This window comes from Aphidius gifuensis, linkage group LG3, assembly GCF_014905175.1.
Source record: "Aphidius gifuensis isolate YNYX2018 linkage group LG3, ASM1490517v1, whole genome shotgun sequence".
Lineage (NCBI taxonomy): Eukaryota > Metazoa > Arthropoda > Insecta > Hymenoptera > Braconidae > Aphidius > Aphidius gifuensis.
The window spans coordinates 2,842,744-2,869,504 of NC_057790.1; the positions used below are offsets into that span (position 1 = coordinate 2,842,744).

The 26,761-nt window shown below is 22.3% G+C and overlaps 1 protein-coding gene across 5 annotated transcripts in view; it reads left to right on the top strand.

The window, feature by feature from the left end:
- The window catches only part of LOC122851446 (protein eva-1), a 65,088-nt gene that overhangs the window by 23,828 nt on the left and 14,499 nt on the right, over positions 1-26,761 (top strand). For all 5 annotated transcript variants that reach the window (XM_044150665.1, XM_044150670.1, XM_044150668.1 and 2 more), the window contains exons 2-5: positions 19,271-19,488; positions 23,369-23,507; positions 25,081-25,230; positions 26,561-26,704. In XM_044150665.1, the coding sequence (XP_044006600.1) occupies positions 19,271-19,488; positions 23,369-23,507; positions 25,081-25,230; positions 26,561-26,704 (651 nt within the window). The remainder of the gene's footprint in view (positions 1-19,270; positions 19,489-23,368; positions 23,508-25,080; positions 25,231-26,560; positions 26,705-26,761) is intronic.

Here is a 26,761-nt window from a genome sequence, read left to right on the forward strand (position 1 = left end):
CAATAATTATTTATTGAAATTTCATAAAGTTAAATTTTAATATTAAATTTAAAAAATATATATCTATCATTAATCCACAAAAAGAATTTATTATATATTCCATCATTTTATTATCTCTGTATTGATATTTCCATCGATAATATAATTTCAAATATTTTTAAATACGTTTTATATTATATATTTCTCATTTCGAATCATCAATCGTTGACTAATTTGTCATATGGAAAAATAAATTAGAAAAAGAGTAATAATATTAAATTTTTTATTCCAATTTATTCAATTACATATTCCATTAACAATTAAAAAATAACAATAAAAATTCCAGCATATAATATTGAATATGAAACAAATATATAACATTCATATAAAATATTATTTCAAAATTATTCATTATACAATAAAATATTTATTCTTTGACCTATTACGACAATATATACACATGGAAATTGAATGTAACTGAAACTACTACATAGCCACAGAAATCCATACACAAGTTTATTGTTTTGCTTGGACCAATTTTGCCGGCAGCTGTTAGAAACAAGCCATATGTGTTTCCAAAACAAGTAAGGCATCAACGAAATTTACAATGTAAAATTCAACTATAATTTTTTAGTTGAATCAATTACAGCATGTTTACAATTGTATGTAAACAATTCAATTGATGATCAAAATTAATTTTCAAATTGTCACATACATATTTATTATTTACAATTGCATCCAGTTATTTATTTTATTTATTACAATTTAATTAATATTTAGTATAAATATATATTGCCATTATAAATGGTTATCAATATTTATTTTATATTTATATTTACTAAATTTTAAATTAAATTTATCTATTTCATGAAACTATATATTAAAACTTATTTTTTTACAAAATACTTGTTTCACAATATAAGTACAAATATTTATTTTATGTTCATTAAATTTTGGATGTTATAAAATAATATGAAAATTTATTTTTCATATAATATTGGTGTTTAATTTGTTTTATTTTAAAATTGGAAAAAAAAAATCTCGACAAATATAAATTGACAATTGAGACATTAGAAATACGTGAAGACAACGTGTTTAAAATGGTTTTTTATTTTTTGTATCTGGTGTGGATGGTTTCCCGTTGGTTATTTCATTTACGATATAAAAAACAAAAGGTAAAAACATTGCGTTTTATTCTCATTTAATTTTTTTTTATCTATTTTATTTTTTTTTGTATAAAAGTACAATTTCTTTTTATTTTTCTTACTGATGGACTTATGTTTTCGTATGCGAAGTCACGTTTTTCTCAAACGAAACTAGATCGGTAAATGGGTGGTAGATAGGTGGGTGGTAGTTTTAGGTAAATGAATATATATGTGTGTGTGTGTGTTTGCTTGGGTTAGCCAGGCGTGAACAGTCAAACGAGAGCCAAATGGAAAAGCGTGTTGAGGAGAGACCAATGTATGTCTCTAACCATCCATACGTACTTTACTTTATTTAACTTTTATTTTTATTTTTCATCTTATTTTTTATTATATTTTGCTTTTCAAATCATTTTTTTTTTCTTTTCAATCTTTTATCTATTTTTATTTATTCTTTTTTTGCAAAAAAAAAAATCGAAAAATAATCTACGTTTTCGAAATTTTATGAAATGGCATAGCATCTGGAATCAAAAATTTCAAATATTTCTTTTTGAACTCTTTCGAACAATTTGTCAGTTTTTTTGAATACATTTGTTTTTTTTTTTTTCGTTTGTTAACAGAAATTTATTTTACAATACTGTGATTTTTTCGTAACTTTAAATAATATTTTTCATAAATTTTTTCTTGAATTGAAGTCTATGATCGTTGTTTCAATATTAAATGTAAATTTGAAATATACCATTCAGAATGTTTTGGTTTCTTTTTATGTGTCATTGTTCGTATGAGATAATATTGTTATGTCATATTTTTTTTATGCAAAATCGAATAAAAAAAATCTCAGCTTTTGGATGAGAAACATATTGAAATAATATTATCATGAAATAACTAAAATAACGAAATTGTATGATTTATCAAAAGACAATAACTGAAATATTGATACTTTTAAAAACAACGTTATTTTTTATTTTTATTTACATTTTTTTATACTATAACTCTTTTCTAAAGTTATTTAAATTTTTGTTATATATCAAATATTCTTTTTAGATTTAAATTTAAAAATAAATATTCGTAAAATTTTACATAAAGTTAAAATATAAATAAATAATAAGTACTAAGTAAGAAAAAAAAATTGTCGACAATTTACATTATGCATCTTCTTTTTTTTTTTTTTTCATATTTTAAATATAAAGTTATATTTATTTATTTTCATAATCATTTTGATATGTACATTTTCTTTTTTCTCAGCTACTTAAAAAAAAAAAAATAAACTTTCTTCATTGCTGTTTTACTAAACTCTCATTCAAGCATGGGTCTTTAAAAAAATTTTTTTACTTTTTTTTGGCATCAAACCAAGTCATTGAAATAAATTTTACAAAGTTACAAAACAAATTTCACAAGTACTTGATAAATTTATTCACTGACACAAATACAAAAAATTTTTTATTATGAATTACTAATTTTGAAAAAAAAAAAAATAAAGAAAACACATTATTTTAAAATATAATTACAATAAATTAATAAAATTTTATTACAAAACTTTATTTTAATTTATTTCATAAACCATTAAAAATAAATCAATTTGTCATAAAATATATATTTATGGAGAGCTTAATATTCATATATTAAAAATAAATTTTTTAGATAGTATAACTAACAATAATAAAATAAATCTCATTTTTCAAATTGCGTAATATTCATTTGTAGTATTAACGATATGCACACGTACAATTAAGACATTAAATTCTTTGGTTATTAATCGAGGATATATTCACCAAGGTGGAAAATAAAAATCATGGAATTTACCAACTTGGAAAATTGTGATTAAGAACAGAGATAATCATAGATGACAAAACTCCTTTGATTGCGCAATTTAAACAATTCAAGACGTCCCTATTTCAAGGGTGTCAGTCGAATAAACTTGGTTTACCATATATAAATGAACTTGCCTACCATATCTATATACTCAAACAAAACCATCACATAGACACAAAAACTATTTACTACACGTACACATACACATGCTAAAGTACATAGACAAATCATCAAAGAATTTTAATGACATTTATTTCTGACCTCATTCAACCGTACATTTAAATTATATTCAAAAAAATAATTCCAATTTAATTATGAAAAATTTATTGTTTAATCATTCAACTGATTTATATTTTTAACAATAAATATCAAACAAATTACATTTGTAAATTATTTTAAAATATTATATAATAATAATCCAGATAAAAATTAAATAAAATGTATACAAATATTATTTGCTTCAAATTGATGGAGCAAATAAAAATTATATTCAGTATATATTTTCAATTGATTGATAAATTTTATTTTTTAAATATAACTGCTATTATTTTATTTGATTATTATTATTATTATTATAAAAATTTAAAGCTTGTAATATCGTTGCATATAAAAATATATGAATTCAAAAAAAAAAAAAAAAGATAATTAAAAAATAAATAAATAAATGAATAAAATATAAAAATAATAATATATATAATTGTACAGATTTTATTTGTCGTAAAAAAGAATTTAAAAAAAGTATATTTTTATATTTTTTTTTTGGATTATATTGACGAGATATTTAACAAGTTTAATCTACAATGAAAATTTGCATTGGTGGTTAAATGACGGATATAAATTATAAAAGGGTTTTATCCATATGAAAATGTATTTTAGTAAGGGTGTTATTATGCAAGGTACACTTGAGATTATTAACATTTATATTATGGTATGAAAAAGAGGGCTGGGAGAGAGCCAAGAGAGTAAAGAAAGAGAGTTGATTTTGTGAGGGCATCAAGTGATCCTAGTCATAAGTGGCTGACTGTAAATATTCGTTGGTCGTTTACCTCGAGGCTATATAACTAAAATAGTCTGGTCCCGATTTTACCTTGGTGATATCGGTTATGGGTAAACCTATATGTATGCATGCAACATACTTTATTGTTTTGACCTGAACTTTAAAACAAAAGCTCTTTGAGTGTTGCACTATGGAAAAGTCACATATAACACTCTCTCTCTGTTCAATGAAATATTTTTCTTTTTTTTTTTTTATATCTTTTTCAATAATATTTTCTATTTTTTCAATAGCCAAGTGAAAAATAAATATATTATTTAAATTATATTTTAAATAAATAAATAAATTTATCAAACGAAAATATACAAATTTGAAATTTTTAATTTATATTTAATTTATTTATTAAATACTCGATTTTTAATGGAAAAAATAAAATATATAAATCAATAAAATACCTGCTGTTGGCATTTTGTATAAATTGTTTTTTTATTTATTTTTTTTAAATACAATTTTAAATCTCATTTAAAGCATGGATTCAAGCAATTATAAATGATACAATTTCTATAGTTGCTAGGTCATTGTTATGCACCATGATAATATCTTTAAAATTTAATACAAATTTTCGCGATATTTTCAAGCGTATTGTTATGATTGAATTTATGTATTCATATTTATAGCAATAGATTATGTTTACCTGGACAAGCATTAATATTCAAAATCAAATCAGCAAAATATTGCGTAGGTCATTTTGATAATCAATGTTCACATATCAAATTTATATATATTGTATTCATCTCAATTTAATATTGAATATTTTGATAAAATTATTACGTGATAATAACATGTTAACAAATTGAAAAATAATGATTTAATATTAAATAAAATTATATAATTTTAATTTTATGTATCTAGTTGATCTATTATTTATTTTTGCATTTTTAATTAAATTTTATATATCATTATTGTTGTTTAAACATTATAATCCATTAACATTCATCATAAATACATATCCAATTTTAAGAGAACAATAATACGTCGAATAAAATAGATGATTGACCAAATGATATAATGACAATATGTATTTTTATTATTATTATTCAATTATTAAAATATCAAGCCCATCAGGTTGTTTGAAATATGAGAAATTATTTTGTTTTAATGCTGAAATTTCAATAAATGAAATAATGGTAAAATAATCCCATTGAAAGTCGATCAAAAGCTATTTGTCAATAAGAATATATAAAGCACTTTAACTATATACTTGATATGAGGAATAAAATTGTAAAAACAATTTTTTCTACTCGTGATAAAACATTGAAATTTACTTCATTGAAATAAAATGTGTAATTTTATGTCTTCTGTTGTTTGACTTTTCAAAAAAAAAAAATAAATCAATACAATGAACAACAAAAAAAAAATATAAATACAATTTATCAAATTCATTTTTTGTTCTCTATATAAATTTGTCATGTCAAATAATTCAATGAAAAAAAATGAATTTTTAAAAAAAAGCTCAAGTTATTTAATAAATTTTAATAATTTTTAAAAAGAAAAAATATTTATTTTATCGATTTGCAATAATTTAAAAATTTCAAGTGACAAAATAATAATTTATTGTTCAAATCAAGTAGATATATTAATGATGGTATATATTATTACGACAGCGATTTAGTTATACAATGAGAAAATAATAAATATCACGTTAAAATTGTATTTAAAAAAAAAAGAAATGAATGGTGACTTGGTAAGCTAACGCGAGCTTAAAGTATAAAAATTTACAGCAAAAGGCGTGGTTAAATTATACCCACGATTTGTATACATTCAAATATTTTTATCTATATATATGAATATATCTTTTTATTATACTACATGCTATTTTATTATCAATTTATTTTACATCTTTTAAATGTATATTTTTATTATTTTAACTTTATTTTTCACTCCTGGTTTTTGACATACATAAAGAAATAAAAATAATGGTTATTTTCTAAATGAAATTTGTATGCATGATTGTACATATTTTAAATTATCGACAAGTATAATTAAAATTTTGATGTAAACTAAACTGGATAGGTGGTTTTAGGCAATGCATTTATGTAAAACTACACTTTATGACAAGTAAAAGTTGTAGCTTTTAGGTTGATGAGTAACTTGAGGGATATTGAAATATATTTTAAGACATAATCGTGTGCAAGACTCTTACGAGCTTTCTTGTCACTAAAATTATAAATATTATTATCATTTTTTATTCAATTTAAATGTCTTAAAAATTAACCAACAGATAGTGCATAAAATCAATAAATTAAAATTAAAAACTACAGTTTTGTTTGCAAATCAAAAATAAATATTTAAATTATATATTCAAAGTATATATAAATTACATTAAATATATAAATCTAAATTGCATTTAAAAAATAATTAAATTATATATTAAAAATTTTAATTACATTACAAATGAATTTTAAAATTATTTTATATTTATTTTTGACGTTATTTATTTGTATGAAAGTATAAAATAATTTTTAAATACATTTAATATTTTTTTTCTCAAATGTAAATGTAATTTTTATATTTATTTTCAATATCAGTCTAATATTTTTTTTATTATTATTTTACTATTTTGGTAGATATGTAAGCATTAATCAATAATTCAGGAATAACTATATAGAAAAAAATTATTTGATTCTAATATCCGTAAATTTTTAAAATATATTTACTGAGATATATATGTAAACTATACTTTATTTTATCGTTAAAATATTAGAAAGGTTAAATGTCGATGCCATTCTCAACTTCAACAAAAATAAATATTAAAAAACGAAAATAAAAAAATCACCTGATGATATCTTGCCACAAAGGCTGGGCTAAAAAAAAAAAAAAAAGATCAAGTTGAAACGTTAGTTCATGGTATACACTTAAGTCTGATAAGAAAGCTCCTGGAAAAAAGGAAGAAAAAAAAAAACCCTCAACAAAGATCAACTAACTAAAAGAAACCTCTAATTAAGAAAAAAAATATTTTTTACAGTTTACAGAACAAATAAAGAAAAATATAATTTTTATAATAAAAAAATGATTGATTTTTTATACAATGAATTTACTTTGATGTAGTAATTTGATGTTAATCGCCTTAATTGGACAAATTTATTGATGCGAGGTACATGAGTAAGATTAATACGAATGAATTTCATCAAATATATGGAATATTTAGAAGATAATTGTATAGAAATTGGTAAATGTCATTGACAATGTTTGTGATGTATTTGTTGGTGGACATAGTATTTTGTCAGAAAGGAATCCTAGTAGCCAAAGGCTTATTTGTAATTAGTATATGATGGAATAGTAAGTAGCTCTCAATTTCAATACTGAAGTTATATTGTACACTGTGCCATTGAACTCGTAATCGGAACTTAACAATACCTCACTATTTCATCGTTTAATCATCTTGGTACATCGTATGTTCATATAACTATATATATATCCTCAATTTAAACTCAACTCAACTTGACTCAACTCAACTCAACTCAACTTTACCTTAACACTCATCACAATTCAACAATACATCGAGTGCAAGCTCAGTCAGCTTCAGGGTTCATTTTAAAATATATTTCAATGGTCACTATTTTCGAGTTTTTACAAATTTTTGAATATCAAACTCTTGTCTAAGATAAATTCTGAGAAATTATTCATTCAAGTATACATTTTATTCAATCGTTTGAATCGTACATTAAAGTCATCTAATTAAAATATATATTTATCTGTTGTATTTTCTTTTAAAATTTAACAAATAGAAATTATTAAAATTTTAATTAAAATTAAATTATTTTAAATGTCAGACTTTTTGTGTTTTTTTTCATAGAAAATAACAAACTCTAAATATTTTTTTTTTTTACTTTGATAAAAATTCACAAAGCCAATAGCAAATGTCTGATTATATACGCGTATTTCTACTGAAAATATTTCCTTTTCAATTTAGTAGTAAAAAAAAAAGGGAGTAATCGAGAAAAAAGTATTTTTTTTTTTCAGAAATACTGATGAAAAATTTACTCAATAGATGTTTTTTTTTTTTTTTGGAATATAATCTTATTTTTTAATACTATCAATGTATTTATATTTATATTTACTCTTGATTTATAATAAAATCATAATTTTTTTTTATAAAAAATTTCATTCCTTTCATGAAGTTATTGATAGATCAATATTCATACTTGACAAATAAAGAGAAAAGAGAATATCAGTGGAATAAATATTTCAAAACACGAGTACCTGTTTTTTTTTTTTAGATATATATCTATTTTTTTTTTATATTTATATCTGTCCTATATTTTGCACAGGGAAATGTCGTAAAACTAGTGGTGAGAATTTTTTTTTTGTATGAAGCATACGTGGACCAGAAAGATAATATATATATTCATCACCATGGAAGTGTACTGGTTCTTATATTTAGATTCAGCGACGTGAACTAATATAATACCCAACTGGTATTGTCAATTCTCTGCAGAATATATTATTCTCATGGTAAAATACAAAAAAAAAAAACCAGAAAATATTCAATAAATTTACTTGGAGTAGATATTTTGTTTTTTATTTTTGTTCCCAACAATATTATTAATAATAAATTATGATTTATGATATTTTATTATATTATTTTGGCTATTTTAATTTTTTATTATTTTTATTTTTTCATATAACTTTTAATATCGGTAGTTAATAAATGACAATGGACAGAAAAAAAATTCCCTATCAGTAATAAATTTATTACTAATATATTTAAGCAATTTTTATATGTTATTTTATTGTTTTTTTTTTGTTCCATTATTATATCGCTTTTGTTAAAACAAAGTTAAAGTAACAAGTATATAGAAAAAATTCTTCTTCATTTTCAAAACGACTTTTATGTTTTTTCTTTTCTTTTTTTTTCGTTTATTTATTTTGATAAAATTACTTTTTCAAATATATAACTATTTTTTAAAAAGTTTTAAAGCTTCCGACTTTTGTTACTATTGTATATTTTACATCAAACAATATATATAGTAGCAAAACAATGAAATATATTTTTAATAAATAAATAAAAAATTTGACAGAAATAAAACTACTAAAAGATATAGTAATAATTTTTTTTCTTTCCCATTGTTGAAATCAGATTGTACATCATTTTCAGCAATAAAACTCTCACAATACACCTAAAATATCCCTATTATTTATTTATTTTTTAAATCAACAAAAAACGTGGCAGCAAATAAATAAAAAAAAAAAAAAATTTTCTCGACCAAATACAGTATATGAATATTATTTTTATTTTGATAAGAGGATTTTCTATGCCATGTAAAATCCGATTTAAAATCACTCCAAACACTGACGAAGAAAAAAAAACAAAAAATTGAATTATTCTACATATTTAAATGCAAATATATATATTTTTTTATAAAAACAATATCATTAAAATAAAATAATAATATCAAGTCAAAAGCTTTGTAATAATTAATCCATCATGCATGTATTTAAAACTTGCTTTAATATATTTTTCCTTTAAATTAATGGTATTGTATAAATAAATAAATAATCACATTTAAATTAGAGTTGGATAATTATATAAAACATGTATTCATTATACCTTTGTCAATGTGAATATATTGTAAGTCGGAAGATATAAAGAATATAATATTTGAAACATAAGCTTTCGTTTCTACCAGCTTTTCAAGTATATACATAATACAGTATAATTTTAGATGAAAGCAACTGTGTGCAATACCCAAAATACATATACCACTACAGTAGATTATCTTACAGAATAATAAAAGCCTGCATATGTTGAATTTAAGCTCCAAGAACAGACTATACTGTATACTATATCTGTTCTTAAGAGAAAACGAAATATCCTTAATTTTTTTTTTGAAGATTGTCTGCAAACTTACGATAATGAGTCAGTAATTATATTCACTTGATATGCCAAAACCAAATGATGTGCACATGTATTTTGTTTCACTTGATGTTATTAGATGAGATTTTAAATATAATACATCATATCGTATTCACATTAGTCTTCTCATATCATCCAAGTAATTAATTATAATTAGTTTAAAAAAAATTACTTAGTTACAAATAAAATATAAGAAAATTAAAAAAATATATTAAGTTGTATAAATATATCATTTTAACTTGTGAAGATTTTTATTGTAAATATTTTTCAAAATTTAATTTATAGATTTAAAAGATTTTTTTTTACTATGTCTATGTGGGTTTTTTTTTTTCATTTGTATGTGCAATATTAATCTACTGTACAATTAACATTGGCCCTTAGTATTTTTCGATGAAAAAAAAAAATAATTTTTTTATGTAAAAATTTATAAATAACTCGTTAGCTGGAATAATTTTGAACTGCACTGACATTGGCGCCACTGAAAGTTCGTTGACGTATTATATTATTTATTTTTTTTTTTTTGCACTCAAGTATAAATGCTGTCTTTATGGTTACCAACCAGTAAATCCTATTTATTCCAGCGAGAAATGTCAGACATGCAAAAAGATATACAGAAAGATAGATAGATTGAAAATAAAAAAAAAAAATGGGAATAAAATTTAAAAAAATGAAAAAAAAAAAAACAACAAAAAATCAAGTGGTATAAAATAGAAAAAATAAGAAAAGAAATATTTTTATTTGTATGGTTGAGTGATGCTGTAAGGCCTCACTACTTTTAAGCTAACTTAAACTTTCAAACTGCGAGAAAAGGAAACTATATCCAAAGAAAATTTGACGTCTCGTGACATTGCTTATCTGTCGTTTACGCAGTCACGTGAATCATGAAATTATTGATGCATGAATTCTAAAAAAGTTTAAATATATCTTTGCACTTGAGCACTTTGACAAAATGAAATTATTTTTTTAAATATTTTTCATTACAAATTATCATGTAATTTTCATGATGTTTGTTCTTTTTATATAAGGATTTTTATTTCTAAATATAAAAATTATTGATAAATTTTTTAAAATCATGTCATAGATAAGATTGAAAAATTATATTTATTGAAAAATGAAAATTTTTTATACTTTCAATATTTTTGTTTTAGTTAAATTTTATTTTTTTTATTTATCTTTTTTCGTTACTCATCTTGATGTTATTCACAAAAAGGCAGATGTTTCATGATTTTAGGGTTTGAATTTTGCCAACCAGTGTGAGCATTCTGTCAAGATGACGTATCCCTATATTTTGTCCCTAATATTGTTTTATCTTTCAAGCTTTTTTTCTTGGCTTTTCCCTTTCTCTCTCTCTCTCTCTCTCGCAAGCCCATTATTATCATTTTTTATTTTTTTTTATGCTTGAAATCCTCAGTACACTGCCTATCATTTTATACGTGGTCGAGTAAAGTTCTCATCTCGATTTACAACAACGAACGTGATATTCTTGCTGAGAAAAATTGGTCCTCAGTTGAAGTATGAGGGAAAAAAAAAATCACCATTCATTCTGTTCTGTTTTTTAAAAGCCACAAAAAAATAGAACATTTATCCTTTTTTTTTTTTTTCATTCTATCATCACATTTTTTATCTTTCTATTTTTATTGTTTCATTATTATTATTATTTTTTATTACTAGATAAGATGAAACATTTTACTGGGACTTTTTTTTTTTTTTTTTTTATCTGTAGGCGTTTTAAAAGCACTTGGAACATTTAATGTTCATGCTTACGACTAAAAAAAGATATATACATATATTTGTGATCATAAAGCTTACAGCTGTGTGTGCTATATCCAACACTTGATTAAATGAAGATTTCATTCTATCAAAATAAGCGAAAGAATAAAAATAAAAAACATAATAAATAAATTCAATAACAACGTGAAAAAAAAAAAAAAATCCTAAAAAAAATAAAAGTAACAGTTTAAAAAAATAATAGACAGTATTTTCAATGTGTTTATATGTTTTTTTTTATTTTTTTTTTTCAAATTTTCTAAATATATTTTTGAGCATTTCGTTATTATTAGCTGACTCAACAAATTCCTCATGTTACTGTTGTTACGACTGGCCAAACTACGTAAAAATAATATTCAAAAAAAATCATTATGAAAATATTTTCAACACGTACTGACATTTTGACAATTTTTTATTACAATATACAGCTTATACAGATGCCCTCAAATATCATTATTATAGCAAATGAAGTATGCAATAAAAAAAAAAAAAAGATATATATATAACATGTATTTAAGACCTTTAAACTCAACATACAAAGCTTGATGGAGATTTATAATACCCTTTTATTCTTATATGTGGCATAGAAGAAAAAAAAAAAAAACAAAAAAATGATGCTTGCATTGTACTTTGTGAAGAAAATTTTATCCACAAAGTAAAGAATTATCTGTTCAATGTAGTACATAAATCCGTAAAGCAGAGACCTTTTGTGTTGGTGGTTCAGTTGAATCATAATTGCACTTGTTTTTTTTTTTTCTTTCTTTTTCAAACAACCAAGCGAATACTGCGGGTGTGTTCTATTTTTTTTTATTTTTTTTTCTTCCTTTCTACTGCAATAATTGTATCGAAGTATTTTTTATTTTTCTTCTTATATTTTTTAATTGTAAATTTAATGATTGAAGTATACCGATTGCGTGTAAATTGCACATAATTTATATAACAAATATTTTTTATCATAAATTTAATCTCATGGCTATTATTTAAAAAAAAAAAAATTTATTATGACAATTGAAAATTCATATTGCATTATATTTTTAATTTTCTTTTATTCTTTGAAATATCATATTCAGAGGGTAATTGTTTTGGGAATTGTTGTAGGTAACTGGTAAAAATACGAGTGACATTTAAAAAAAAAAATGTATTATTTAATCAGCCAACTAAAAGTATCTACTTTGCAATTCACATGGTACAATGTAAGCAAAATTCATATACAATATTCAACGTAATACATGAGAAATATAAACATCTGAAAGAATTAATTTCATTTATTATTTTATATATACTTATGCTCACTGTGATAGCTTAAAAATTTTTCTCATTTTAACAAAGAAAAAAAAAAATATCCATATATCCTGTAGGTACATGAAATTGTTCTATATAAAAAGTACATAAACTTGAGATCTTGAAGCTTCAGCAAATTTTAAGCCATTAGTCTTGTATCTTTTTTTTTTTTTTCTCTATCTCATAGTATATAAAATTTTTTTTCTTGAAGGCTTATACTGATTGACATTTCATTTTATTAAAAAAGAAATGAAAAATAAAAAAAAAAAAGATAAATGAAGAAAGTATATTGATGAAAAAAAAAAAAAATAGAAAAAGAAAAGGAATAATAATATCATGAATAAATTAGGTATTTGTATAACACTCAGCATAAGGATAAAAATGTTGTGTGAGGTTAAACTAAACCATTTGTATAAATTGGAACGAGTACAATTTTCAGTATCTAAAATCAGTAGTGGAAATATCTTGGCTACTTCCGGTAACTACAATGGAGTATTTTTTTATTTTATTTTTTTGGCTTGGTATAATATTATAATACCTCTCGTTCACCAATTTTGTCCCACAAGAACAAACCTCTTTGCTACCAGACACTAAAGAGAAATAAAAGAATAAATAAAAAAAAAAAAAAGTGGTTGATTCCGGTTCGTTAACTCGCTGCAAAATTTTACCAAGTATAGTTTTTTTTTTTGTTTCTTTTCATTTCTTTCGTAGCTCCTAGAATCATGGAATACTTTTCTCAAGTTTTGATCAGAAAAATCTATACATATATGTATTTTTTTAGTATAAAAAAAAAGGTGAGGTATGAGGAGAAGAGGATTGGACAATAAAATGAAGAAAAAAATAAAATACAAAATGAAGGATAAGAATATATATTTGAGTACAAGAGAGAAAATGAAATTCTCAAAGTGTCAGAGTGGGAAAGTACTATTGATGGAAGTAAGGAAAAAAAAAAAAAAAAAGGATAAAATATATATATACAACAAAAGTTGGCATCGACTCCAGATTCTAGTTGTCCCAACCCGTGAAGCGAGAGTTTGAAAATTGGCACACAAGTTGCAAATAACCAAAACCAAAGTACAGATAGAAAGAGACAGATAAATAAATATACATATAAGAAGCAAGAGAGAAAGAGAGAGAGATAAAGACAAAAAGGTTTAGCCAGAGGCAGTGTCTTGAAACAAGAGTTTTTCTTTGGAACTGTGAATATATCCTAGAGGTCGAGCGACACATTTTCCAGTTTCTGTATTCAAATGGACATTGATCTTGGTTTTACCTTTCTATATTTGACAAGATGAAAATTAAATGTTAAATATATACATCAATTGTAAATACATCAAACTTGAACAATTCCATTTTGCGTATTTGATTATTAACACTGTCATGAACTCAAAAGTTTATCATGAAATTGTACTTGAGCAATTAAATTTTTAAAATGGATATATAATTTACAAGTGGTTTCTCAGAGATTCTAAAAAATAGTTTTTTAATTTCAAGATTTCAATAATTTCAATGATTCTCATCTACTGGAATTTTTCTTTTTATTTTTTCAAATAAATTTCATCTCAATTTTGAGTAATTTTGAGGAAAATTATTTGGTAATTTTACTCATTAAAAATATTGTTGGTAAAATTATGATGTTATATATCCAGTCAACTGTAAATATTTATAAAATTATTATATACTTAAAAACCAATTCATCATTATGAAATATTGTATATATTCTTGTTTGTTATAAATTTAAGATGAAAATCTCTTGCAAACCTGAAACGGTTCGTTAAGGTAATACCACATGATTTTAGAGATATATACAAGAACTTAGTATGGGGTTGGTAACACACCAATATTTAAAGAGAATAGTGGTGTAAGCTTTTCGTTTAAAGTTCTCACGAAGCTGCCGGATTAACTGGTGGGCGAATTACACAGGATCAAGGATAACTATATATTGTATGTATATGTACAATCATTAATTACACTCTGATATCTCGTTTACAAAAGATTATAAGGATTTTATAAAGTCGATATTGATCTCTTTTTCAAGTTTTTTATATATTTTTTATTAATAATTTTGTAATACTTATAATTATCCTTATTGACTCATTGTTTATGTATTTTATTAATTAATTATTTTTTTTGTTAATTAGTTATTTAATTATATATTCATTTTTTTAAGAAATATTTTACAAGTTATTGTTTAACAAAGCGAAATTATATAATGATGTTCAATTAATTTTTGCTGTTTTTTTTTTTATCAACTTTTAATTAGGGGTGTGCGAATAGTCTTCGAATCGAATCGAATCGAATAGTACTATTCGATTCGAAAGTCGAATCGAATTATTCGAATTTTCGAATAGTCGAATAGCTACGAATAATTCGACTATTCGGGATTATACGAATATTCGAAAATTCGAATAATGACGAATAGTCGAATAGTAACGAATAATTCGACTATTCGACTCTATGTTTTTAATTTTTCGAATAAAAATGATTTAATGCATTTAAAAATTGTTCCAAATGGAAGATAATAATTATTGTTAGAATATTGAACCCAAACATGAGATAATTTTTTTATTTATATTATTTTAATGAATTTATTAGGTATGTAAAATTAGCACATACATTGTAGCACAATCAAACTGGACTATATCAAAAATTACGTGCGGATTATGTGCGTTTTTTGTGCGGAATCCGCAATTTTTGTGCGTTTTTTTTTTTTTTTCCTTTTTTAAAAAGTTGTGCTAGCTTTCACTGTAAGCTATAGCAAAACTTTTTTATTAATGATCTGATCTTGATGAAGTTAGGCTTAAAATTATGTGCGAATTATGTGGGATTTATGTGCGAATAAATAAATTTAAAAAAAAATTTTTTTTTAATTTTTAATAACATTTTTAATAATTGACAAATGAAAGCTAGCAGAACTTTTTATATAATGATTAGATCTTGATGTAAGTAGGCCCGAAATTACGTGCCAATTATGTGTTATTTATGTGCGAATAAATAATTAGAAACATTTTTTTTTAATTGTTTATAACAACTTTTTTAATAATAATCCGATCTCGATGAAATTAAATTTCGTGTTATCTTCAAATAAGTAAACTTATAAATAATTCTTTACAATTATCTAGTGCAAATCCAATTTTTTGCAACTGAAACCTCAATAAGAGCTAAAACGACATGCAACAAATTATTTAAGAAATTCAGTCATTTTTATGATAAACTCATATACCTATATTTATTTTCTAGTGTTATAAATTGTTTTCAAAATATAATTTTTCTTATATACTCTTACAATAATTTAACATGAAGTATTACAGTTTTAAAATAATATTAAATATCTTATTGATACTATGTGCACAAAGAAGAATTTTTTTCATTTATTTTTTATTTCGGTGTTATTTCTTAGATATTTATAAGTTTACTTATTTGAACATAACACAAAATTTAATTTCATGAAAATAAGGATATTATTAAAAAAGTTAAACCTAGGTCTTTTCAATAATAACAAAATTGAATTTGTTATAAAAAATGAAAATAAAAAAATTTTTTCTAATGATTTATTCGCACATGAATAACACATAATTCGCACGTAATTTTTGATATAGTCCAGTTTGATTGTGCTACAATGTATGTGCTAATTTTACATACCTAATAAATTCATTAAAATAATATAAATAAAAAAATTATCTCATGTTTGGGTTCAATATTCTAACAATAATTATTATCTTCCATTTGGAACAATTTTTAAATGCATTAAATCATTTTTATTCGAAAAATTAAAAACATAGAGTCGAATAGTCGAATAGTCGAATTATTCGTTACTATTCGACTATTCGTCATTATTCGAATTATTCGAATTTTCGAATATTCGTATAATGGCGAATAGTCGAATTATTCGTAGCTATTCGACTATTCGAAAATTCGAATAATTCGATTCGACTTTCGAATCGAATAATTCGATTCGTATTCGATACGAATTATTCGAATTTTCGAATATTCGCACACCCCTACTTTTAATTTTAATTTAATAATTGATTATTACTTTTATTAATTAGCTAATTATTAATTATAATTTATTATTAATACATTGGAATAATTTTAAATTGTATTTTTTTTTTTTTTTTTTTATTTTGTTTGTTCAATTAATGTCAAATTCTTTTGCATGATATTTTTTTTTTTTTATAATTCGAATAAATTAATCTGCAATTTTTCCAAGCTTTATTCTGTAAATATGTACATTCAAAATCTCTTTTTATTTTCATTTTTATATATATATTATTTTTTTAAAATATTGCAGACTTTATTTGGTAGAGGTCACACGTTTCTAGCATTATTCAAGTTGAAAAATTTTTGATAAATTTTTATATAAATAGACATGTGTATACAGCTTTATTTATTGTTTTAAAATATAAATAAAAAATTATCAACAATATGTAATCACAAATTTATAGAGTGAAATTAGTTGGAATACGTTTTTATTTTTTTATTTTTTTTTTTCAATTTTAAAAAACCAAGTTGGAAAATAAAAAACATGGGGGATTTGGCTAAGCGGATTTGCTATTGAAAATTCAATAATACTTTTTAATAGTTAACTGAACTTGTTGAAAGAATCACGTTCTGAATAATTCCAATTATACTTTGGCCACTTTTAAAGCAAAATTTTTTTCAACTCATATATTCCTTTGTCTAAAAGCTGACTACTCGATTTTACAATATAAAACAAAAAAAGGATTTGTCAAATTTGATTGAGTGTCTCTATCACTAATTTTTTTTTTTCAAATATAATTTTAAAGAATTATAATGACTTGAAACTAAGCACGATCAATATAAAGTGTAAGCTTTTTGTTATCAGTCACGTTTACATTTAAAATATCTCGTACAATCCATTTGATTTTCCAACTAATCCGATAAAAATCATTTCTTTTATTATCGCAAGTTTTAAAACTTATTAAAATTTACATTAACGATTTTAATTTAAATTTTCCATTAGTTTACAATATTAAAAAATATAATTTACCCCAAGAAACTTGACTATTACTATTGATAGAAAAAAAAACAAAAAAATATTATTTATTAAATGTAAAAAGTAATAAAATATTCGTAAAAGAATTGATGAAGTAGTAAGTGGTTTCGATTACAATTCTATAAATAGATAAAAAAAAAATAAAAAAAATCAAGAGAAATGAAGAAGATAATAAGGATGCAGTGACCTATTCACATTTAAAACCATTTTTGATTGTAAATTGTTCGTGATGGTTTTCATTACCCTTGTGTTACAAAACTGTGTATACATGTATATTTCGAAAAAGTGTATGTGTGTCTAACACAGTCAGGATTACCATAATGCCCTCAATAAATCATTCTATACGAATCAAGACTATTTCCCGTTGTAAAAAAAAAAAAAAAAGAAAACAAAAAAAACATGCAGCAAAAAATATCCATTCAATCTACCAAAAGTCGGAAAAACGTATTACAGAAAATCCATATCAAATGGTTTTGCAAATAAGCTACGTATTAATGACTGACAGCTGTTATAAATTTCAAAAAATATTTATTATTTTTATATATTTAAATTGTTTATCATAAAATGAATATTCAAAAATGTGTTTATACAATTATGTCAAAAAACAAAATAAAAAATCATTAAATAATTCTAACAAAAACATGTTTTTTTTTTCTGTTTCATGTGCTGAATTTTGGATTACATAATCATCTCTGCTGATCTAAATAAAATGATATTTATTCATTCTAAAAAATATATTATTAATGATTTAAAAAAAAAAAATCATATTCAACCATGTGTTTTCAAATGACGTAAAACATTTTCCATATAAAAATATTTAAAAAATGATATAAAATATTCAACAACGATTTTACCCCTCGTTAACTTTTGCGTATTTTTTTTTTTATTTCTTTTTTGTACATTCACCACCCTCGTTTTTATCTGGTCAATATCACACCCACAAATTTTAACTTGATCATATATACAATATCAAATGGTAAACATTTTATTCGAATTCGTTGATGCAAATCCTCATTAACGTTGTTTAAATACCATGTGCGTGAATAAAATTATTTCATTTTTTGTATAATAAATATTGAAAAAAAATTCAATGTTATATGATACTTAAATTAACCACAAATATATGTATATATATTTTATATTAAATTTAAAAAATCGATGAATGTATAATGAACCGTAAAATTAATGCTCATACTAACCACATATTCCCAACGGTATAATTAAAACTTGAATGATTATATGAAAACCACAATTATTCAATTGTCTTTCGTTGAATTTTTGGAAAAAAAAAAAACATTTATTACATAATAATCAATTTGACAATTTGTCAATATGTTGAATTGTGGTTTTGATAAATACAGCAATATTGTCAGACACATTGAAAACATACCAGAAAGCGGCTTGTGATGAGGAAACTATGTCACTACGATGTCCACCAGGGACTTCAATATCACTCACGATTGCTCGCTACGGAAGAATTTCTGATATCAATGCTGGAAAATGTAATAATGCCTGGTTGCCATCTGCACAATCTACGTCATCAACTAACAATTCATGTGCTCTTCCACAAGCTCTACAGGTATATATATATAAACTCATATTTATATTGAAATAATATTTATTTTTTAATCAATTCTTAGAATATAAAACCCTAGAGATGAAAAAAAAAATTATATAAAAGTAAATAATTATTATTTATATAAAGATAAATTTGTTGTTTTCATTTTAAAATTTTATTTGTTGGAATAAATAAATTTTTTTATTTATTTATAAAAACGTTTGTATAAAAGAAATTTATAAATTGTTTCGTTTTTTTATTTGTCGTAGATTTATATTTTTTTTTGCTCAAATAAATTTCAAATATAATTTCGTTTATTAATTAAAATTGCTTTGTCAAATTTAAGTGTATAGTTTTGTGTAATTAATTATTTATTTTAATTCTTTCAATTAAAATCAGACGTTTTCTTGTGTCAATTATAATAACTTTGAATATTGCAAAGATTTTAAAAATAAAAAAAACTACTTGTATTATTATTTATAAACATGGCTGAGTAATTCAATTCATTTTCATTCTCACTTTGATGTTGCCAAGAGAATCTCAAGTGTTTATCACAAGTAGATGAATTTTAGAAACGAACTGAACATATATATTTAGATAGTATCTCAACTTTGTCAGAAAGTGCATGCTACCATGTTCTTTGACTTTAGATGCTTGAAATATTGCAAGAAAATAAACAACCAAGTAGAAACAAATTCACGTGACTCGAAAAATTTTAGCCAAAAAATTATACTCGTCAAAAATAAAAAGAAGAAAAAAATTATTTCTACAATATTTTAAAAGATAAGAAAAAAAAAATAATACAATAATTTTTTGTAAATATTTTGAAACAAATATTCAATTTTACTTTTATAAAAAAAAAAAGTAAAATTGATAATAATATTATGATGATTATTTTCAATAAGCCAGAATATATATATTTTTTTTATTATAAAATTTTTTTTTTTCAATTTAATTTTCACAAATGGATAAGAGTGCACAGCAAGTTGTAATAGTATATATAGTTGAAGGATATAAAATAGATAGAGAGAAAGAGAAAAAAAAAAAAGATAAAGAAATCCTGAAAGTCCATCTGTTAGAGATGGTAGAGTGTGGCTTTCAGTATATCGATTTCATATTTCACGTTCCACTGACCAAAAAAAAAAAAAGCTTCATTGTGCGTTATTCTCTTCGCTGCATAGTGCACTCTTGGGAAAGCAAATCATCACAATTATTTATTTTTTTATATATATATTTATCAACTGATAGAAAATTCTTTACTCACTTTAAATTTATTTTTTTTATTTTCTTACTTATTATATCACCATGCGATTATATTAATTTTAAAGCTTATTTGTTTTTCAATTTTTTTTTTGCTTTTCTTTAAAACCAAGTCAAATGGAATTTCCAGTGGAATCCGATTACAGAACATTAACATTAAATTATGCATTAAATCGACTGCATAAATTTGCGGTATCATAAAAATTTAATAATACATGCAGTTTTAATAAATTTATTTAATTACACTGACTTAAATTTTATAAATATTTAAAACTTTTACAAAACATTGCTATTTTTTTATATAAATTTTATTATTTTTATATAATTTTATATGAAATAATTTATTTTACATTTTTATAAAAAAATTTAGAGAATTTAAAATAATTTAATATGTCTATTTATATATAATACTTCATAATTGAATTTAAAAAAAATTTTGTTGAAACTTTAGAGTAGAAAAATGTGTATTATTAAATTTCTATAAAATATAATTTTTTGTTGAATTAACGTATATCATAGTATAGCAACACAGTAATTTATCCAATTTTAGAAAAATTTTTTTTTTACACTGTGCAAATAAATTTTAAATAAATATAATTATACATTTTTATATGGTAATGTATATTTTTATAATTTAAAAATTGACACAAGCATAGACCACAAATGTATATAAAAAAAAAATAAATAAAAAATAAAAATAATAAACTATATTTTAAAGGGTTAAAATTTCTAGCAAGTGGCGTGTGGTTACTCAGTGAGTGCACCGTCTGAAATTACACACCCAGCAAGCCCACTTTGTGGTATATAGGCATGCATTCCATATTTTAAATGTGCAAGTATATATTCTGTACATGTATATATGTATATCACAAAGAAAGATAGTGGATCTTCACTCATCCGTATGGCACCTTTGATATATCCTTCTATGCTTGAATACTTTTGAAAACTCTAAAGTCAATTGCAAAACTCAAAGATGCATTGAATTCATTCATAATTTTTTTTCTCTTTTCGTAATAGAAAAATAAATAGAAATTTTTAAATTATTACTCTTGTCAATGTTTATATTTATATAATTTATAAATTTTTTCTATCAAATTATAATTAAATATCAAACTTTTTAATATAATTTTATTTTTATTTTTTTTTATATATATTGTATAAATAAATATGAAAGAAAAATAATAATTGACATGGTAAATTTGTTTGTTTTTTCTATTTTTTTTCAACGTTGACGTAATGAAGTAATTATAAAAGCAAAGGATTTAATCTTTTATTTTTTACTGGTTAAAAGTTGTATACAATTTTACGAAGCTACCACCATAGTTTATAAATTCTGGTATATATTATTCAACGAACCACGGTTTCACCCGTCATATTGCCGTCAAAGTTGTCGTATTTTTAATTACCCAAGAGACTTGAAAATGAATGAACCCTATAAACTCGTTATATACCTATATAAAATATCCTTTTTTTTTTTATAATTTATTCTTCCGTTGAATTTTCTTGTTGCTTGATTTCGTTGATATCGTGAAGAAGCTCAATTTAAAATCTATTTCATACACTTTATACAGTAAAAACATAAATTTTTATTATGAAAATAGGTTATGTATATATTTACTTCTTGTTAGAGGGTTAAATTTTCCGATTATCATCTAGAAAAGCTTGAGGATACATTTTTTTTTCTTATCTTGTATATTATATTTGTTTTTTTTTTGTTTACCCATGTGGATAATCTTGTTAAACAGAGCAGATCTTGATGGTATCGATAACTTTCTCAAGTTTGTTACAAAAATAGAGTTATCAAGAATATATAGCAAAGGTTGAAAAATTATGTTGAAATATTTTCCAAGTCAAGTAAGAATCATTGAGATATTAATTTGTTAACATTAACAAGTTATAAAATTATTTTTAATTAACTTTTTTAATTATCAAAATATGATACCTTAATAATGAAATATAATTAAATGATCGAATTAAAATTTTTTTATTAAATTATAATAACTTTTTATAAATCACTAGATATATGTTAAATTTTAAAATAAAATACTCTCGAAAAATTAAAGGTATTATATAACATGAGCTTGAACTTTCATTAATAAAACTTTATTGTACAAACTTAATGTTAATACACAACAACTCGCTACTGTTTACGATGGTTATCATGAAATAAAAATGTAGAGAAAAGTACATAAAATAAAATAAAATATAACCAAACTTTTACCTCAATTTTTTTTTAACTTTTTCCATGACATTGGTCTCGTCAAGTTTCATGCCTAGTTGAATCTATTTGTTACTAACTTTATGAGATAAAAATTTCAACTTTAAGAAATTTTTTTTTAATTTTATTTATTCACTTTTTCACACACAACTTTTTTTTTTTTTTAAAAAACATTTATTTTATTTATTCTTTCTGTTTGTTCAATCAATCTATCTACAATTTTATTTGTTTATAATTATTCATTCATTTATTTTTCCTCATTAATCCTAATGATAAATTAATTTTAAAAAATAAATATATTACATATTTGCTTATTTAATTTAAAAACTTATATAGTTGTTAAATATTTCACATTGTTTGATATTATATATTTAAAAATAAATAAATAAAATAGTAATAAAATTTGTTCTGACCGAACAATAGTATTCACTGTTACAGACAGTTGTGGAGATATGCCAGAAGAAGAGAAATTGCAAATTCAATACAAGTCCCAAGAGTCTACAAAATGATCCCTGTCCATCGTTGCCTAAATACATTGAAGTCGCTTACAAATGCCGTCCTTGTAAGTATTATTATTATACATTAAACAAAAAATGAATAAATAAAGTTTAATAAAAAACCAATGATAAATATTTGCATTGTAAAAAATTTTCATGATATTCGATGTGATATTTTTTTTTTTTTTTTTCGTTTTACTATTCGCATTTATTTGAATTGTCTGTAGCTATCATTTTTTTCTTTTTTAATCCCATCACATGACAATTGTTTGCAATTCCAATATCTATCATCAAATTCAATGTTTATCAGATATATAAAAAATTTTTTATTGAAACACCCAATCATTAAGCTCAACTGAACACGAGTATTTCATCGAGCACGATTGAATAAGTTTTTTTTTTTTTTTTTTTTCATCATAAGACAATTTACTATAGAAAAACAAGAAAAAAATAATAGAATAATATTAATAAACATAAAAACAATTGCTTTGTTTGTATTTAATTATAAAAAATAATTTTATCTCAATTTATTTGCTTCGTTTTAACAACAATGGATTGAGTATACAAGTTTTCTTAAATAAAATAGAATAAAAAGATAAAGTCATATCGGTTAAAAACTTTTAACTATGGTCAACTAAAACAACTTTTTTTTTTTTTTTAAATACTTTATAAATGCATTATTTGGATTTTCTTCAAAATTATAAATATTTATATTTAATTTTAATATAATCAAACGTTTTAAAACAAAAAAAGAAAAAAAAAACATGAATGCATTTTACGAATTTGGAAGTTAATTTAATCTTCATTAATTTCTGGAAAAAAAAATTTTTTTTATTTAAATGTATCTTCTTTATATAAGAAAGATCACTTCATTGTTGTTAATTTCACACTAAAATGTTTTTATTTTTCATGTGAAATTAGCTACAATAAAATAATCTTAGAGAAGATTTTGTTTTTCTATTTTTTTTAAAAAAGACTTTAATGATTTTCTGGATATTTTAAAATAAAAAAAATATATAAATAACCAATAATCATAGATGAAAAACTTTGATCTTTTATGAACGGATCTAAATCATACACTTTGCAATATGAAAATATTTTTTTTTTATTGAAATATTCGCTGACATGATTTTTATATAGATAACGGAATGTATATTATGTTAAAGAGAAAAATACAGAAAAAAAAAAAAAAGAAATATTTGCATTAAAATTTCCTTTGATCATTTATTTTGTTGCTTCAATTTTTAATGAAAGTTTGAATATTCAACTGTTGTAATGATATCGATTTTCTTTGACAACAAAACAAGCTATATTATGATGAGCTTCTCATTAAAAAGTAATAATAATAAGTAAAAGTTTAAAAAATAAACTGTATTTTTCTATCTACTTTGTGAACATGAAACTTGTATATATAATTAATATAAAATATTTTTAGTTTTTCGAATACAATACTTAATTATAAATTGTTCTATAAAATTAACCATACATTTTATGATAATAAAATATATAAAAATATTAATTTTATAAAATTATTAAGTAGTACAATCTGCGTATAGTCAGACAAAATATTTTGTTAAGTTTAAAAAAGTTGATTCATTATTTGTGCATTATCTAATATAATTTAATATGTTTTATTAGATGAATTTCGAAGCAAGGTAGCTTGTGAAAATGATGCTGTTAATTTGATGTGTTTTCCTGGTAAACGAGTTGCAATATATAGTGCATCATTTGGTCGTACCGAGTACGAATCACTACAGTGTCCTCAGCCTCATGGAGTCAAAGAAGAAAGTAAGTCAAAATATATTTATTTATTATTTTTTTCTTACTCATTAAAAACTCTCATCAACTTTTATATTATATATAAATAAAAAGTTGTTAATTTATATTCATGGATATTTAATAAACTGTTGAGAAAAAAAAAAAAATAAAACAAAATATATACATGAAATTTCATTTTAAAACTAATGAAAAGTTGATTTTTCATTAAACTTTTTTTTATTTTTTAAACTTTATATATATCATTATAACGAAGCTGTTTTTATCATAATTTTTTATTTACTTTTTAAATTTAAAAAAATATAAAATAAACTGTATATTATAATTTTTATAATAACATCAAATATTGTTATTATTTTAATACGATAAATTTATCTTTTAAACTGATTAGAAAGAATTTTATATATTTTTCTTTTTGTCGTTTTATAAATTATATAATATTGCTCATTAAAATTAAAACAAATCAAAAGAAATATTCATAGTAAAATTTCATTAAAATAAATTACAAAATAATATCAATTTTTTTAATCTATATAAAATTTTTATTGATGAAAAAAATATCATCATTATTTTATTGATAAAACAAAAATGAATAATTTTCATAAAAAATTGAAAATTTTATTATTTTGAATAATTTAAAGTACTTATTTGTAAATAAAGACATTCTCGTTAAGTATCTAGGTCGTTTGTGAACATTGTTGAAGAAAGATTGGTGAAAATGGAATGGGAGTGTCGCTTCATCGCCGTTAGCAACTTGACTATATACGAATAAGCTTTATAACCTGACTTTTCAGTTGAGAATAAATTTTTTCATTCCATTTTAAATTCTTCATACAATATATATATTAAAAATAAAAAAAAATCTCAAGATTGCCGATGGCAGTATATATTTTTTGGTATAATATTTTTGATGCTAGTCGAACACGACAATGAGTTATTCAAGATGAATTTTTGGATCATGTATATATCAAAAATCACAATAGAATGTAAGATAACAATTGAAAGGTTAGCATTGTCCTGTCCATCTTGAGATAATCATATTGAATTTCCTAATGTTCTAAATCTGTCTAAACATTTAAAACTGATATGAGTCTTTAACCATCAAATTATAATGTTGGTCAATATTAATTTGCTTACAAATTTGTCGAATATATATATTTTTTGAATAAAAGTTGAAATTTTCTGGCATTTAATCACTCTAATTATAAATCGTATTGTTACTCGAGTATATTTTAAATACTAAGCTACTTTTTAAAATTGTTTTATTTAATTTTTTCTTAATTGTTACATAATTATTAAAACTAAATTATTAATTAAATTTTTATTTTCCTATTTTTTGCAGCTTGCAATTCACAACATGCGACTGGTGTTGTCATGAAAATGTGTCATGGAAAACGAAAATGTTCAGTTATTGCTAATGGCTCAACTTTTGATGATACCTGCAAGCCAGATACACGAACGTATCTTAAAATTATTTACACATGTGGTAAGTTTTCATTAATATTTATTTTTTAATTTAAACGCCACAAAAAAAAAAATCAAC